At 39.2% G+C, this 16,236-nt stretch overlaps 1 protein-coding gene and 1 long non-coding RNA gene across 4 annotated transcripts in view; one reads left to right on the forward strand and one right to left on the reverse strand.

The window, feature by feature from the left end:
- The window catches only part of TESK2 (testis associated actin remodelling kinase 2), a 138,760-nt gene that overhangs the window by 115,320 nt on the left and 7,204 nt on the right, over positions 1 to 16,236 (forward strand). For 2 of the 3 annotated variants that reach the window (XM_058717613.1, XM_058717615.1), the window contains one exon: positions 10,744 to 10,890. The exons of the other annotated variant lie outside the window; for it this stretch is intronic. In XM_058717613.1, the coding sequence (XP_058573596.1) occupies positions 10,744 to 10,890 (147 nt within the window). The remainder of the gene's footprint in view (positions 1 to 10,743; positions 10,891 to 16,236) is intronic. 3 annotated transcript variants of the gene reach the window in all.
- LOC131504822 (uncharacterized) lies at positions 6,475 to 9,816 on the reverse strand. Its single transcript, XR_009258158.1, has 2 exons — positions 7,149 to 9,816; positions 6,475 to 6,722 (listed from the first exon to the last, which is right to left on the reverse strand). It is a non-coding gene; the product is annotated as an uncharacterized LOC131504822 (long non-coding RNA).

A 16,236-nucleotide genomic window follows, 5' to 3' on the forward strand; every position in this document is an offset into this window, starting at 1 on the left:
TGTCTCTCTCTCAAAAATAAATAAACATTAAAAAAAATTTGTTTTTTGAAGAATGAGAATGAGAAATGAAATGGTCACAGTTTCTAGGTAGGTGGTGGTGGTGTTGTTTACTGAGATGTGGAAAACTTGGAGAGTAGAGCTAGAATACTTCTCCCTCTGTTGTGTGTATATGACCTGTATTACCTGAGAACTTTTTTTTTTTAAACATAATGCTATTATCGGCCTAGTCTCTTCACTATAGAAGACCAGACCCAGTCTTTGTCTTAGCCCATCTTAAGGCCCTTACTTGGGCAAGACTTTCCTGGTTTAAGCTCTAAAGACTGAAGTAGCTGATAAGAGCTGACTCATAGAGAATGGGGATGGAATCCCTGTATATAGTAGATGGTTAGGGACACTTCACTCATTAATTCATTCAACAAGTATTTATGAGGGCCTACTTTACCAGACACTGATCTAGGCATAGTATTAAACCTATTTTTCAATGAACTTATGAAATGAAATGTCAGGATCTTCTGAATTTATTTGGAAAGGGTTTCAGAATTCAATGGTATGCTCATTCTCTGCTTTTAGTCATTTAGAAATTTTTTTTTACAATTTAGAATTCCCCAAACCCTTCTGAGTGGCATCATATCCAGGTCTGCTGCTTTGCTTAAATTGAGAGTTGGCCTTAGACTAGTATTAGCTGCTTCCCAGAGAGTCCCAGTGTCTGACAGAGGAAAGATAATTTTGAACAAATGGGTAAAATAAATATAAACTTAATTCACTGAAGATTAACCATCTGATTTTTCTCACTTTCTCATTAAAGAGGGCATATCATTCTGACATTTGAGATGGTTTAAAACCAAGGAAGAGAAAAGGCTCTCCTTTCTTGTTTTAGGATGTAGATACTTACATATACACCAGACCTCAGATCTGTTTTCTCTGCAGTAAAACCATAACTGGCTGGGTCCTCTTTCCCCACCCCTTCTTTTGATAACTGCTAGTAGAGATCATGAATTTTTGTGAATGTGAGGGTATTTAGTTACCTATTTGACTCTTAGCCTTTGGAGATTTCTGTCTGCATTTGGAGGGACTATTGGGCTGGGAAGCTGTCTTCCACATAGCAAGTTAGAAATCTTTCCTCCCTTTCTATCCCTTTACCTACCATTTGCCACTAGAAGATACTATTTGAACTTGTAGTTTGCTTCCTTTAACTTTTGCTTGATTTATTCCTTATTCTGAGGCTAAGTGGTATGCTAATACAGGCAGAGTAGGTAGAAGAAATGATTGGTTCATTTGAGGATGGCGTTCCTTTTATGTAAATCACCTTAATTAGAAACTTCTTCTGGTTTCTATTTTCATTTTGTCCACTGTCAAGTCCCTATTCCTCAGATCTGGTGGGGAGACAGGGTGTGTGTGTCTTCTTTAATGGATTGCTTTGTTCACTCTGACTGAGCCCAATCATCAGGTCAATGTCAAAAGATTCCTATGTGGATCTGCAGAGTACAGGCTTGTAGTAGATTTGGGGTGGCAAGCTGGAGAAAAGAATCATTTTAAGCATAAAACCAATATTTGGGTATAGGAAAGCAGACTGGATGGAGTGGTCAGGAGCCCTGGGCCGATCTGAAATCATGTCTGAAACTATTGATTGCTAGTAGAGCTTCACAGGGTAAAGAGAATAGTCTTATTATTTCTTAGTTTATTCCTTTGAGAAGATTTGTTCTACAGATTTATCTTCTAATGTTTACTTTATTTAAACATATTTGATTTTGATTATATTTGTTGTAAGAGTTAAAAATCTGTGGGGAAAGATTAATCATACTTCTTTTAATCTTGTGGGGAAACATTCATTTTGATGTTTATAGTAGCTTACATCTTAGAAAAACACTTGTACTATTTCAGGTATGTTAAACAAACATGTTCTTTAAGCAGTGAACGGGGTCATACTAAGTGTCTGTCTATGGGAAGTATGAAAGAAGAGGGGGAGATATCTTTATGGCCTCTTCTACTTACCTTTCAGTTGCTGATAAAAGAAATATCTTCCATAATTTCCAAAAAGATATCTTACTTATATTTTTAAAGTCCATGTGATTTTGACCACTTTAAGGAGTTTACCAAGAGGGTGATAAAAAATATCCTCAGAATTTCATATCTGAGCAGCTAAATGTACTGTTTTATATTTCACTTTATACCCAGTGCTACCATAGTGTCTGCCAGATAGTAGGCATTATTAAATATTTATTTTGGATGGTATTTATCAGAAAAATTCTCTAAAAGCATACTTCTTTTTTATCTTTAATTACATTAATGACTAGAATTGGGATGGCTTCTTCTTTTTTTTTTTTTCAATATATGAAATTTATTGTTAAATTGGTTTCCATACAACACCCAGTGGAATTGGGATGGCTTCTAATGAGAGAGAACTTAAAACCTGCCTCCATTTATTTCAATGTACTCAATCATTCATTTGTTCATACAACAATTTATTTTGACTTCACTGCATACTGGGCTTACAAAGTTGAGATAGACATGGTCCCTGCCATCAAGGTTATAGTACAGTGTGATAAGCAATAGTAGAAATATGTACAGAGGGATAAATGGCACAAAGTATAGGATGAGGTATTAGGAAATGCTTTCCAAAATAAAAGATTCGAACTAGGTTTAGAAGGATAAATAAGAATTAACAAAGCTATGAAAAGAAAGAGGAGTATTCTGGCAGTAGATAAACATATATGAAGGTAGAATGAAACATTTAAATATTCTGAAATACTTTTTAGGTTCCCTTTCCCTTTGGGTCAGTTCATTACTACTGACTGCTTCAGTCAGGCAGCCCTGGTGGATCTGAACAGTGGCAAACTCGGACCTTGGCAGATGTAGGGATATATGCTTGTAGTGGCTGTGGAACTTCGAGCTGAGAACAGGAGCCTCTTTTGGAGCATAAGCCTCCCACAGGGCGCTCTTGGGATGCCTGTCCTGAAATTACCCAAGGCAGTAACAAAGCTTTCTTTTCTTCTTTAAACCAAGCCAGCAGGATGGGATGTCTGCTAGCCTTTGTGTTTGGAGCCGACCAAAAGACGTACAGTGGCCAGCACAATGGCATTGTTGGGCTTCAGTGAAAACTAGGTCGGGGCCCAGGCCCTCATCTGTAGAGGGCTCATCCAAAGAACAGAGGTTTCACAAGTCACTGATTTAGCCGATACTGATTTGACACTAATACTGATTTCTGATCTGTTTCTGACTTACTGATGGCACCTACGATTATAGGATCTCTTCCCATTGCTTCTCTGAACACCTAAATTTGGAATCTTTGAGTTGTCTTTAACTCTTTTCCTTCAGTTCTCATATTTACCACTCGGTTGCTATATCCTTTAGATTCTGTCTCTGCATATTCTAACTCTAGCTCACCCTCTCATGCTTATAATAATAGCACTCTAAGTCAGGCATTTGGTCACCTCTCATCTCTACTGTTGCAGTACCCTCCAGACCTTCCTCTAGTTACTCCTCTATCCTGCTGTCAGCATGATCTTTCTAAAATGTAGTTTTGGGCATGTATTAGTTTCCTAGGGCTGCCATAAAAAAGCACCACAATGTGGGTGGCTTATAACAACAGAAATTATTCTTTTACAGTTTTACAGTTCTGAAGGTTGGAAGTCCAAAATCAAAGGGTTGGCAGGGCCATGCTCTCTCTCTGAAAGCTCTAGGGTAAGATACTTCCTTGCCTCTTCCTAGCTTCTGGTGGTATCTGTTGGCTTACAGATGTGTCACTCTTATCATTCACATCTTTGCCTCCCTTATTACATAACATTCCCCCTGTGTCTGTGTCTCTTCTCCTCTTTTTATAAAGATACCAATCCTATTGGGCTAAGGGTCTGCTCTACTCCAGTATGACCCCATCTTTATTCAATTCTATCTGCAAAGGCCCCATTTCCCATTAAGGTCACATTCACAGGTACCAGAGGTTAGGACTTGAGCATATCTTTTGGGGAGACATAATTCAACACATAACATATTATAGTATACCTTTACCTATAAACCTTTAGTACTGCCATGGTCTGACAAATTAACTATAGACATTTCATCGTGGTGTTTCAGAACTTATCTAAAAATAGTGTATATTTATAATAATAAATAATAACAGCAATAGACAACAACTGACATATACTGAGAACTTTCTTTGATATTGTTCTAAGCATTTTAGAGTCAACTCATTGAATCTTCATAACTCTGTAGGTTAGGTACTAATCTTTTTGGTTGTTGTCTTTAGATACTATTCTTATTCCCATTTTATAGATGAGTGTTAAAGAAATTGAATAACCAACCCAGGGTTACACAGCTTGTCAGAGGTTAGATTCAATCCTAGGCAGTCTAACTCTGTAGTATGTAGGCTTTACCATTATATTGTACTGCCCCTTTACTTTTTAGTTTCATCCCCTCTCTCTACCTATACCTTATTCAGGAGAAAGAAAAGAAATAACTACCAATCTCTGCACTTTATCTATGTGTTCCTTTTGCAAAAAAATGTCTTTCTTATTACTAATTCTACATATGGGCTTCCATGAAATGGAACTGAATCCTCGACAATGAGTGATTTAGCCAGGCCTGGGTGAGGGAAGGGTATTCCAGGTAAAAAGAAAAAACAACAACAAAAAACAGCAATGTGCACAAATGTGCAAGTAAGCAGGGATCAGACCTTTATAAGCAGGGGTGAAAGGTTTCTTATGCCATGCTTACATGCCATGTACATACTTACATGCCATGTAAGTAAGGGTTGTGGGTTTTATCCTAAGAGAAATAGGGCATCACTGAATAATTTTAACAGGGATTGGTTTTAGATTGGCATTTCAGAAGGATTATTTGTGGTGTATTATGGAGAAAGGATTGGAATGAGGGCTAAGTCTGTTCAAGATACAAGAAAGGGACAAGAAGACTAGTTAGACAGCTAGTGGAATAACTCAAGAGATGGATTATGAAGATAAAATCTTGAAAGTGGGGAGAATGAGCTGAGCCCTGTGCTAGGCATACTTTGTATACCTTATTTCTTTTAATTACTCCCTGCTTTTGATTAAACATCAAACCCTGTTGCTTCTACCTCTAAGATGTCTCCAGATATTAACCTCCTTTCCATTCTTGCTGTCATTGTCCTATTCAGGCTTTTGTTACTTCTTCCCACTTGGATGATTCCAGAAGCCTCCTAACTATTCTCCTGGCTTCAGCTCCTGACTTTCCCACACAGTTTTTACATTACTCTTAAAATGATATTTCTGTATAGGATATATGAGGTTATTGTCTTATGTGAAAAAAAATTTTTAGTTGATTATCATCTCAACTGGACTGTGAACTAGGCTAGACTGGACTGTGAACTAAGAGCAGAGACTGGCCCCACTTAGGTTTGTGTTTTCATATAATATGTTTTCAGTGTTTGTGTAGGTAGATGGATAAAGAGATGGATAGATCTTCCTCAAGACAGCCCTGCTAATTAAGTGGCAGCAAATGATCTGTGGTAGTTAGATGGCAGCATATTTATCTGCCTTGGGTGAGTTCCCTAGCTCTAGGCCAGTTGGGTAGGTTTTTCTAAAAGGAGTAACAGTTCTTACAGTTGATATTTTCTTCAGAGCCTCTGGATATGCCTTTGAACCAATGTTTAGAGATAAGCTTGTTTGTTGCAGGTATCAGTAGATTGATAATTCAAAGTTAAAAAAAAAGTAACCCTTTTGTCTTACTCTTCTGATGGTTATGATTGGGTGAGCCTACTATAGCTGACTAAAATCAACAAGAATTGGGAATAGGAGCCCTGGGTGTAGTGAGTGTTACCTTAAGGAGAGGTTAAGTATTGCCGACTGCTGCTCCAGAATATTCTCTGTGTGGGTATGTTTATGTGTCTGTCTGTGTCTGAACTAGTACCATGAGAGCCTATAGGGATACATGGGAAGAGCCATATTCTCAGCCTACACAACTCCCAGCTATCTTTTAGGATCCAACTCAGATGTTACCAAACTCTCTGAAGTTTTCCAAACTCAAGGAGAGTCAGTTTCTACTTTCATACCTGAAGTATTTACCTCTACTAAAGGGTTATTGGCATTATTTACTTACATCTGTGTCTTTCACTGGACATCTTTAAGGTATATATAAACTGTTATTCGTCTTTATATACCCACATTTACTATGTGTAGTGCACTCTTCTAATCACTGGGGAAAATAATGCTGATGTAAACTGATAAGTTCTTACTGTCATATGGGGGTGACAGGAGGCAGAGAAGTGCTCAATAAATGAGGTAGGAGTAATTTTAATTGATATTCCTGAGTGGAGAACTGAGTGTCCACTAATCTGACCCATTGGTGATTTTTTATGGTATCATAAAAATGATACGTATGAAATCATACGTCGGTATGATTTCCTGCATACATAATATTGTTAGTCTCCAACACACATTTATTTATTTACTGCTTTTATGAAGAGTCTTTAAGGAAATCAAGTATCAAACACAAATGAAATGGTAGAAACTCTGTTATAATATTTTATTAGACCAGGAGAAGGAAAGGCAGGTTTTGGTGTAGATAAAGTTGGGGATCCATCAATAAGAGGTACCAAAGTACCTATGACACTTGACTGGCTGATATTATAGTTTTCTGAACTTGAAAGTTTAAAAGAATAGCAATAAAAAGTGTAAAACTCTCTCTAGTAGGTTATTTAAATACACTGCCAATGCCTTAGGTTGTTTTGTAGAGCCGGTCAAGGGAGTGGTCTGGAAGAAAACAAAGCAAAGCAGGTGTTGAGAAACTGAATGTGCTAGTGCAATTGTTTTTGCCTCTGCTTCGCACAGAGGGATTTGTTCAGAGGACACCAGCTGAGCCAGCACTGGGAGTTGCTTATGGGGAAGTGAACATTCCAACTAATGGGCACACAGAGTATGTAGCAACTTAGAAGTCTTCCTTGTTGGCAGATCTCGAACTTCCTTTACTTACATATGCAAAGGTATTGAGACATTGCGAAGTTATGGTTTCTAAAGGCCCAGAGGCCTATCAGCCCCTCCTAAAAATATTCACCAAAAGCAGGCAAGAGGAACAGGCTGTAACAATAAACTCCCTTTAATTTCCTTCTCTGGTCCTGGTTTGTGCTTCTTCCATGTTGGTTGAAAAAACCAGAGCCTACTAATGGTGTGATTCCTCACCTTGTCTCACCTTTCTCTTCTGCTCTCCACCCTCTGTGGATTTCTCAGGTCCTGAGACATGCTGCAAAGAGTAAATATGTGTTTTTCCAAACCAGAATCAAGGGTCCTGGCTTAGCCTGGCCTAGAGAGAATGCAGATACGGCCTTTTCATCATAGTCTTTTCTGCCTGACCCTCAATTAGGAAACCTCAGTGGCTCCTGAAGTCAGGCTTTCCATGTCACATTGTCACCATATCAAAGAAGTGAACCACCATCTTTTCAGACTGTTTTGACTCTCAGAACTGAAGAAATTTGTGTGATTAGATGTCCACTTCATTGTCTCCATGTTGCTTGGAGTTTGCAAATTCACTTTCTTTTTAACAAATGGGCTCCTCAATTGTGAACTGTGGACAGATTGAACTAGAGTGAAAAGATGAAAGGTGCTATTCTAATGCTGTCATTATGCCTCATTTTGAGATTTCCTAGTTGGGTTATGAAGCCGAATTAAGCAGACTGACAAGTTTCCCTTTTGAGAAGTTAGGTATATTTTTAGCCTTTCTTTCTGCCTGAGCCAACCTGATCCACCGCATCCAAGGATCTAAAGTGTTGCATCCTACTGCCCCCAGCTGGCTCTTTTTGGTGCTTATGTTACTACATCATAAAATCTCAGATTATATGGCACTTAAATTTTTTTCTAAGCACCTTCATGTATTTATATTAGATCCTCATAATAACATTGTGAGTTATATGGATCAGGAATTATCATATCTATTTTATACAGGGGAAAACTGAAGGATAGCCTCATTAGTTGATTTGTCCAAAGGTAAATAGTTGTTAAGAGGCCGAATTGGACTAAAATTCAGATCTCTTGCCTGCTAACCCATTAGGTTCCCTAGTCTTTTGAAAATTCAGTATCACCCCCCCCAAAAAAAAATAGATATTAAGAGCTTAATTTTAGGCTTAGAGGAATTTTCCCTCTTTCTCTCTTGGAAGGAGAAGGGAGATAATATATCATGTAAGGTTTGAATAAATTCATTACCTAATTGGAAAAAAAAATTGAGCTCCTGTTCTGTATGAGGCTCTTTGACTCAGATGCTGTGGCTTCTAACTCTAATGTAATGTAGTGGTAAAGAACATTGACTGTGGGCCAGACTGTCTGGGTTTGGACCCTAGATCTTAACCTCTAAATGCCTTTTATAAAATGAGAATAATAATACACTTAACTCATAGGGTTACATGCAGATTAAATGAGATAATTAATGTAAAGTTCTTAGACTAGTGCTTGGTACAAAGTAAACACTATATAAATAAATATTAACTATTGCCATTGTTGTTTCATTGTTATTGTTTCTATTATTAGAATCTCTTTATAAAAAGGTTTATTTGTTCTTTAAAAAAAGAAAAATGCAAAGCAGCCCCTCATGGGTATGTAGAAATGACGAACAGCCAACTTTATTGAAAGAGTACATCATCATAGAGTTTCTCCACAGCCGTATCTTCCTACTCACTCCTCTGTTCCCTTTGGTCTTAACTCTGGTCTTAACCAACTGCTGGGCCATAGTTGCCAATTACTTCTTAGTTGCAAGTTCAGTGGACACTTTTTATGCTCACCTAACTTGATATTTATGGCAATTGATACTTTTGGTCATTTCCACCTTGGAATGTTCTCCTTCTTTGGCTTCTGTGGTAACATTCTTCCTTGGTTCTACTTCCTCTGCCTGCTCCTTTAAACGTTACCATTCCTTAAAATTCTGTTAATTTGCACTTTATATGTTAACCCCTGGACAATTTCATACATCCCTTGGCATCATGACTACTTCAGCTCAATGTTACTATCTTCTAAATGTTAGTCTCTAGCTCAGACTTTGTTCCTAAACTTTAAGCTGATTCTCTATAGGACATCTTCACCTCAGCTGTCCCACAAGCCCTTAAACTCAACATGTCCTAGCTAAACTCACTATCTTTTAACCTTGCTTCTTCTAAAAACCTGTCCTTCTATTTTGTGGATATTTAATAATGGCATCCAGGGACCAATGACCTAGGATCAACCTAGAGCTTTTTGTTGCCCTCATCCCCCCATCCAGGTAGTCAAGTTTTTTGTTTGTTTGTTTGACTCTTCCATTTAAAAATATATCTTGAATCTTGCTCTATTCCAATACTTCCACTATTGCCTTAACTGAGGCACCCTTCTTTCATCAGGATTATTGTAATAATTGCCTATTTATCCTTCTCCATATTCTCCATCTAACCCACCGATCATACCATTGCTTAAATAATCTTTTCTTTAAAAAGAAAATGGGGGCACCTGGGTGCCACATTCAGTTGAGCATTTGGCTCAGGTCATGATCTCATCATTTGTGAGACCAAGCCCCATGCTGGGCTCTGTGCTGACCATGCAGAGCCTGCTTGGAATTCTCTTTCCCTCTCTCTCTTCCCCCTATCCCATTCATGCTCGCTCTCTCTCTCTCTCTCTCTCTCTCTCAAAATAAATAAACTTTTTAAAAAGTAATAAAAAAAAAATAGGGGAACCTGGGTGGCTCAGTCAGTTAAGCATCCAACTTAGGCTCAGGTCATGATGTCATGGTCTATGAGTTTGAGCACCACGTCAGGCTCTGTGCTGACAGCTTGGAGCCTGGAGCCAGCTTCGGATTCTGTGTCTCCCTCTCTCTCTGCCCCTCCCCTGCTTAGGCTCTGTCTCTCTCTGTCTTAAAAATAAACATTAATAATAATAATAATAATAATAATAAGAAGAAGAAGAAGAAGAAGAAGAATAAAATAAAAAGCAAATATGAACATTTCCCTCTTCTGCTTAAAAGGCTTATTTTGTTCCCAATAGAAGGATAAAGTCCATATATCTTAGCAAAACATATTGGCCTCACCTGTTTCTACTAATTCATGCACTCTGGCCATATTGAGTAAATTAGTTTCCTGAATGCACCATGCGTTTAACCTATAACTTTGCATATGTTGCTCCCTCTGAATGTAGTATCTTTCTTTCCGGATTCCCCAGGTCATCTTTTTAACTCCTTATTTCCTCTGTATAGCTTCCTTTGACATGCCCAGATTGGTTTTGTAAATGTATCCACTCAATAGTGCTGTTGTACCTGTACAAAGCTATATTTTATTTTATTTTATTTATTTTTTATTTTTTTTTCAACGTTTTTTATTTATTTTTGGGACAGAGAGAGACAGAGCATGAACGGGGGAGGGGCAGAGAGAGAGGGAGACACAGAATCGGAAACAGGCTCCAGGCTCGGAGCCATCAGCCCAGAGCCTGACGCGGGGCTCGAACTCACGGACCGCGAGATCGTGACCTGGCTGAAGTCGGACGCTTAACCGACTGCGCCACCCAGGCGCCCCACAAAGCTATATTTTAGCATTTACCACATGATATAGTTTGTACCCCTGAATAGATTGTGATCTCTTCAAAGAAAAGGGTCTTTGTGTGTAGCATCTACCGTAGTGCCGGGATGCAGAATAAACCCTCAGTAACTTAAGAAAAAAAAAAATTAAAAACCTAGAGTCTCTATCTTCTAGGTGTTTATTCTCTAACGGTTTCAACACCAGCCTAAACATTCCTGACAAATGGTGGCTGGGTTTTCCATTCTATTTTGCAGTATATCAACTCTGGAAACCTGGAACAATTACTAGACAGTAACCTGCATTTGCCCTGGACTGTGAGGGTGAAACTGGCTTATGACATAGCAGTGGGCCTCAGCTACCTTCATTTCAAAGGCATTTTTCATCGGGACCTCACATCTAAGGTATGAAGGCTTTTCTTGCACAACTCTTTGAGACATTGTCTTCCATTACCAAGAAAGCAGTATTAAAAAAACCAATTATTAATGAACTTTGAAATAATGGAGATCTCTTACAGATTTAACATTCAATCACAGAGAATACAACTTACTACTCTGTATATTAGTATACATATATAGTATAGCTGTCCTTAGAAAACCAATCTTTCAGCAGGATTGAGTGTTGAATGTTGAGCCAGGCAACACTTAAGAACCTTAATGCTTTACTTCAATCTGAATGTATGTTGAGCAGTTGGCATGAGGAGGGTTAAGAGATTCTTGCCCTATGGGAGAGACAGCAGTCAAGGCAAATTGGGAGCCTATGTCTTAGTGTTCTCTCTCATGGCCTCCAGGAAGTAGCTCTTAACTGAGAACAGAAGTTCACTGGTTTTGTCATTTGAGTGCAGGTTTTGAGGGCCATAACGTACTGACCCATTTTCTATCTGTGTGATTGAGTTTCTGCCATTCTGCCAGTTCTTTGGCATCAGCTAGTCTCTTACTGTCCAAATTGCTATGTGACCAGGTTAGAAAAGAGTTGCTTTTAGAGGATGTTGGCCATGCTACAAGGCAGGCATCTCAGGGCCAAGTGGCCCAGGACACCACCATAACAAGGCTTATATAAATAGTACTGTTTGATCATTGATGTGGGAACTGTAAATCATCTAATATGATTTCTCTGCAAGAGCGATTTAGTCTTCTGCAGAGGTTTAGAGGAGTTTGTACTTGCCCAAGAATAGCTGTCATTTAATTCTCCACCCTCAACATCTACACGTGCACATACACAGACATATGTATGCATATACATACTCCTGTACCCCTTCTGTCATGAATGAGGGGTAACAAAGCTTGTTATCAGAGAAAGTTTGCAAAGGAACACAAGCAAGCTGTACTCTCAGAGCCAATAAGGCCTAGAGCAGTAAGTCTCTGGCTACCTTTCACTACAGTGGTTCTGGGGTTCCAAACAGCAGTACTACCCCTGAGGGGCCCTGGCCATTGGTTTATAAACTACTACAGAGAAAACAGCTTTGGGGAGGTGAGTGTAGGGCCCCTGGGTATGGCAGGGCCATTTGTAGTCAGCTACACTGTTACTGAAGCAGCATTAAGACTGGCGAGTGGAATCCAGTGACCAACTGAGGCCTAGTTATGAGGAGTCCTTTATCTTTATTGGCACTTGTAAGGGTTAGGACCTGGAAGGTGTCATCTTATCCCTTTGTTAGCCTTCTCTCCTTCCCTAGAATATTTTAGAAAATCAAGACTAAGAAAACTGTACTTATTCTAGGTAAATGGGTAGGGTTGTATATCAAGATACTGCCTTAGGTTGATAGCCTTCTCTCACCTTGAGCGTGCAGCCAGAACCAAATCTTTGCTTCCTACCGAGAAAGCATCATTTCTTCCAAGGTGGAGAGACATCCCGATGAGTTATCTATGTATATATTTCCCCCACACCTACATGAGCGTCTCTTATGCCTGGCACCATGGGTGAAGAAATATTAGAAAAGGACAGTTTCTGACCTAGAGGTACTTATAGTCTGTTGGGTAATAACTAAAGAACAGCCTACAGCATTTAATAATTGAGTGTTCAGCTTCAGACCATTGGTTTTGGGAAAAGAAAGATCACTAGGTTAGGGTAGCTAGGCTTTCTGGAACAAAACTCCCCCCAACAAATTCCTAAGAGCTGATCGTATTCCCTCTGTGCCTCCAAAGCACTTTGCTCCATCATGCTAGTGTCCAAGTGTAGTTCTGTCTGGGATTGTCATGTTGTATTGTAACAATGACTAACCTCTTTGGACCAAAGGTCCATTTCCTAATGGGCAGTGGGTATCCCCTTGAGAAGAGAAATTAGGAACTTAGGAGAAAGAACTCTCCGTGTCTCTAGGCTGTGATTTCTTGGATCTGAACTGTAAGGAGATATTTAGGATACTCACATGTTGTGAGAAAAAATGACTTTGCAACCTGGAGACAGGTTGGGAAGTGCACTGTAGGGAATCTCAAGTTCAAGAAAAACAAATGGGGGCACAAGGTGGCTCAGTCATTTAAGTGTCCGACTCTTGATTTTTTTTTCAGGTCCTGATCTCATGGTTCATGAGACTGAGCCCAGCATGGAGCTCTGTGCTGACAGTGCGGAGCCTGCTTGGGATTCTCTCTCACCTCTCTCTCTGCACCTCCCTTGCTAGTACTCGCTCTTTCTTTCAAAATAAATAAACATTAAAAATTTTTTTTAAATAAAAAACTCAATTCATGAGCTCCATCAAGAAGTGGCAATCACCACACACAGGCTTTTATCAGTAGCTCTGGGAGTAACTAGTACTACACATAAGGTTTGGCTTGTAGGAGCAGCCGAGAGCAGTTTGTTTCTGCTTAATACCGTTACTTCTTAGGTTATCCCTAGGAGTGTGAATTATGAATTGTACCTCTATTCTTGGTTGTTTGGTTTTGGTTTTTCACTGACTCCAAAGAAACCACTCTGGTGACTCCACCAGAGTAGAAAGCCTATTCAACTATGGTCTTAGGCTATACCACACAACTAGGAGCAGAAAATGCCAGTTTTCAGAGACTGAAGACAGCAAGAATTAGGAACAACATTGAGTACTGGAGAGACAGAGTGTCTGTTAAGGCACCCTGTAGTAGGTTTTTTTCTTTTTTTTTTTTTTTTTTAATATAATGAATAACATCAATAATTTTTGGGAACCATTCATACTATTCTATTAGAAGACCTAGTATTGGAGACATAGAAAATTACTGGAACCCAATCTTTACTATCCATGAGCTCTTAGTCTTGTTGGGGGGACAGGTATGTGAAGATTATTACATAAGAGCTGTGGTAAAGATATGGCATCACAGGGTGGGATAGAGGGCAAGGGATGGGACACATTACAGTAAACAGGATAATCTTCTAAGAAACTTGGACTGTAGCAGCCTCTGAGCATTTAGGAGTGCAGTTCAGTCTCTGATTTCCCTGTGCTGTGAAAAGAACCTCTGAACCTTTCTTGAGATGTAGAATCAATATTTTCCCCTCTGATCCTAACTGGGTTAATGGAGTGAATTTGTGTGAGGAGAAATTTGTGTGAGGGGAAAGAGGTGATGGCACCTGAAAGCCATTTTGTTGTTTTTGCAGAAATAGCTTTAGCTTGGAACTAACATTAACAAATGGACTTGGCATTTCTTCGCTCAGGTGGTTTTATTCAGTGCCAATATTGACTGTACAGCTGTTCTAGGAGACCTCAGGAACTGCTCTCAAGTGTCTACTGTGGCCCAGTTCTGAAGGGTTTGTGTTGGCTTCCAGAAATGCATTCGTGCCCACCCTTTTTGAGTCTCTTGTCAGCTCAGTCCCCACAATGGAGAGTTGAATGTATGATTAGTGTATGCCTTTGACATATGTGAAAAGAAGCCCAGTTGTTTCGATTATCTGCCCAAACTTTCATATAACAAACTTTTGCTAAGCCCTTTCTGTGTGTCTGTTCTAGGTTTTGAGACACATAGATGAATGGGATCATTCACTGTCTTTGAAGAGGCAAACATAGAAGTCTCTCTGCTATGGTGTGATGAATTATAATAGGGGTGAAGACAGAGGAATGGGAGCCAAGTAGCAGCAGTGCATGGGCTCCTTTTTGAAGCTGAAAAGGTCAACCCTCACCTCAGGGAAGTCTGTCTGAGCCTTTCTTATGTTTGCTGCTTACTCTAGGCAAGGATAGTTTTGTTTTGTTTTGTTTTGTTTTGTTTTGTTTTGTTTCAAATTTGTATTTAAAGTCAAGTTAGTTAACATATAGTGTAATATTGGTTTCAGGGGTAGAATTTAGTGATTCGTTACTTACATATAAAACCCAGAGCTCATCATAACAAGTGCCTTCTTTAGTACCCATCACCCATTTAGCTAACCCCACCCGCCTCCCTCCATCAACCCTCAGTATGTTCTCTGTAATTGAGTCTCTTATGGTTTATTTCCCTCATTTTCCCCCTTCCCATATGTTAATGTTTTGTTTCTTAAATTCCATATATGAGTGAAATCATATGGTATTTGTCTTTCTGAGTGATCTATTTCATTTCACTTAGCATAATATGCTGTAGCTCTACCAATGTTGTTGTTGCAAATACCAAGAATTCGTTCTTTTTGATGGCTGAGTAATATTCCAGTGTGCGCACCACCCCCCCCCCCCCCCCCAATATCTTCTTTATCAGTTCATCAGTCAGTGGGGCATTTGGGCTCTTCCCATAGTTTGGCTATTGTTGATAATGCTGCTATAAACATTGGGGTGCATGTACCCCTTTGAATCTGTATTTTTGGATCCTTCGAGGAAAATACCTAGTAGTGCAATTGCTAAGTCACAGGGTAGTTCTATTTTTAAGTTTTTGTGGAACCTCCATACTGTTTTCCAGAGCTGCACCAGTTTGCATTCCCACCAACAGTGTAAGAGGATTCCCCTTTCTCAGCATCCTCACCAAAATCTGTTGTTTACTGTGTTGTTAATTTTATAGGCAAGGAAAAAAATTTTTATAGGGAAGGATACTTTTGAATAAAGAAGTCTCTATCCTCTATGCAATGGACCTTGCACCTCATACAGCCTGAAAATTGGTCTGGCTTCATATTTTGTACTTTCTAGCCACATAGTCTATTTTGGGGCCTAATCCAAGTTAGATGAGAAATGCAAGCATTGTACTAGATGCCCTTGAATCCAAGGGCAACATTTGAGGTAGGGGCTGCAGTCACAAGTGAAAGGGTCTTATGTTATTGTACACAGTGTTGCCTTCTCCATGGGCCAGGCTACTCTCTTGAGACTGCATTGCTCCTGCCATGACCTTGCTGTCCCCAAGGGAAAGCTCATCAGCCTCTTTTTCTGGGGAGGACAGAATCATTATGTGAGAACCTTTTAGAATCAGGAGACTTGGGTCTTTACCACTTAGAGTTGAAAGCTTCGTTTTTATCACCTTAAATGTAAAAATCTTAGATCTGCGCATCTGACAATGTTATTTTGAAGAACCATTAGGATTATGTTTGTGAAGAATGTTTTGTAATTCCTACAGTACCATACAGACAGAAGTAGGCAATCTTTCCCTTACCCTAGGGAAGGGATACTACCTAGTATTCTCTGGGCCACCTTCCTCTTAAGACATTACTGCTTTCCTACAGCTTATAGTCTATAGTAATGGGAATGAACTGTACAGACACTTGCATTATAATATAGCAGATGCTAAGGTTACAGAAAGGGCAATGCATAAGATGCTTTGAAAAAGTGGTATTTAACCCAACCTGAGGGTACAGAGCAGGCTTCTTGGAAGAGAAAATAACTAAGCTGAATCTTGAAAATTGAATTCTAC

The sequence above is a fragment of the Neofelis nebulosa genome, chromosome 2 (assembly GCF_028018385.1).
Source record: "Neofelis nebulosa isolate mNeoNeb1 chromosome 2, mNeoNeb1.pri, whole genome shotgun sequence".
In the NCBI taxonomy this organism is placed as follows: domain Eukaryota; kingdom Metazoa; phylum Chordata; class Mammalia; order Carnivora; family Felidae; genus Neofelis; species Neofelis nebulosa.